General features: G+C 42.4%; 1 protein-coding gene across 1 annotated transcript; it reads left to right on the forward strand.

Moving 5' to 3' along the window:
• Positions 1-487: 487 nt before the first annotated feature.
• Positions 488-1,545, forward strand: LOC111656566 (rho guanine nucleotide exchange factor 11-like; the record flags this gene model as incomplete). The annotated part of the gene is made up of 4 exons (XM_023408309.1): positions 488-564; positions 683-808; positions 1,188-1,305; positions 1,397-1,545. Coding segments are annotated over 4 exons (470 nt in total), but the record flags the coding sequence as incomplete, so codon positions are not given.
• Between the last annotated feature and the right edge of the window lie 41 nt (positions 1,546-1,586).

Genomic DNA, 1,586 nt, shown 5'->3' on the forward strand with positions numbered 1-1,586 from the left:
ATTTTTGTGCAGTACAGAAATGAATCAAAAATGAGAATCTCTCAGCCTCAGTTCATCAATTACAAAAAAAAGTGTCACTGCTTGTGGCTTCTTCTACCGGTATTTCTGTTTGCACAGTGAGTTGTACTTGCAGTCAGCGTGTCTTCAGGGCTGTATGTTGCTAGGTAAATAATAATAAGTGAAGCAAATACTAAGCAAGGGTGATAACTGTTATGTGTAATCTCAGCCCGCAGATTCACTGTGTCAATATGTGTTCTGGGCCTTAATTTTCAGCCAAGGAGGTACATGGTGTCACATTACCATCCTACTCGACTAGGCATATCATTCATTTTCTTTGTGTTTTAGCCATATTAGTGGATGAACTGAATTTATGATTAATGTCAGTTTGAACATCCAGTTAAGGCTGATTTTAGCAGATTACATAATTACTTGGTATTGAGATTAAGGTTATTTTAATGCCAAGTTTTTGTTGCCTCTGTCTTTGCAGCAAGTCTGTGTGAGGCGATGAAGAAGCGAAGAGAAACTCCCATCGTTCAGGACATCGGGGACGTGATGCTGGCCAGGGTGAGATTAATAATCAATGCCATCAGTTTGTCTCCATTTTCGTCCTCTCATCTCTATGGCAATGTGTTTATGTGCAGTACACTGTATTTAGTAGGTAAACTGTGGTGTGCGTTTGTAGTTTGAAGGTGCAGCTGGAGACGAGTTTCAGGAACAGGCGTCCCAGCTGTGCAGTCAGCAGTCTCAGGCTCTGGAGCTCATCAAGAACAAACAACGTAAAGACCCTCGCTTCGCTCACATCATCCAGGTACACACACACACACACACCTACTGGTACATATTTAACTTTCATAAAACCTATGCTTGCATGCTCCGTGTGCCTTTTATGGCCTCATGCAGACAGCATGTTTTTTAGCAGTAATTTCTGTTGTGGATGTTCTGGTTTTACAATAGTATTTGTTATAATTATTAGTTATAAATAATAATAGTCTTAGTTGTGTTGTAGCTGCTTTTTTTTCCCCCAACTTGATTTGTTTTAGTTTTTGCCACCATCTGTTTGAGAGTCGATGATCCACTATAAAAAAGTGAAGGAAAAGGCTTAAAGCGTGTTCGTTGTATGTTTATCTTTGCCCTGATAGTTCCACAGTCTTGTTTTCAACATGTTGACCTGCTTGACTTTTGCTCAGGAGTGTGAGGCGAGTCCTCACTGTCGGAGGCTGCAGCTGAAAGACCTGCTGGTGTCGGAGATGCAGAGACTCACCAAGTACCCTCTGCTGCTGGACAACATCATTAAACACACAGAGGGTGAGGAGTGTTTACTTCGTGTTGGATGGTCGTGTTTGTTAAGTTTTCTGTGACGCAACTTTCAAGACATATTCTTGTTTTTTTCCTTCAGCTGGTTCGTCGGACCTCCCCTCACTCCAGCGGGCCCAGGCTTGTTGCCGAGGGATACTGCAGGCTGTCAACGAGGACGTCAGGGAAACAGAACATCGGCAACGTCTCAGCCAATACCAACGCAGACTAGATGCTGCCCCTCAATTCAAGGTGACAGAATAGTTTAGTTTAATTGCTTCACCTGTTTTTTT

The sequence above is a fragment of the Seriola lalandi genome, unplaced genomic scaffold (assembly GCF_002814215.2).
Source record: "Seriola lalandi dorsalis isolate HSWRI2012SDOR001 ecotype SW California unplaced genomic scaffold, Sedor1 jcf7180001976553, whole genome shotgun sequence".
Classification (NCBI taxonomy): Eukaryota; Metazoa; Chordata; class Actinopteri; order Carangiformes; family Carangidae; genus Seriola; species Seriola lalandi.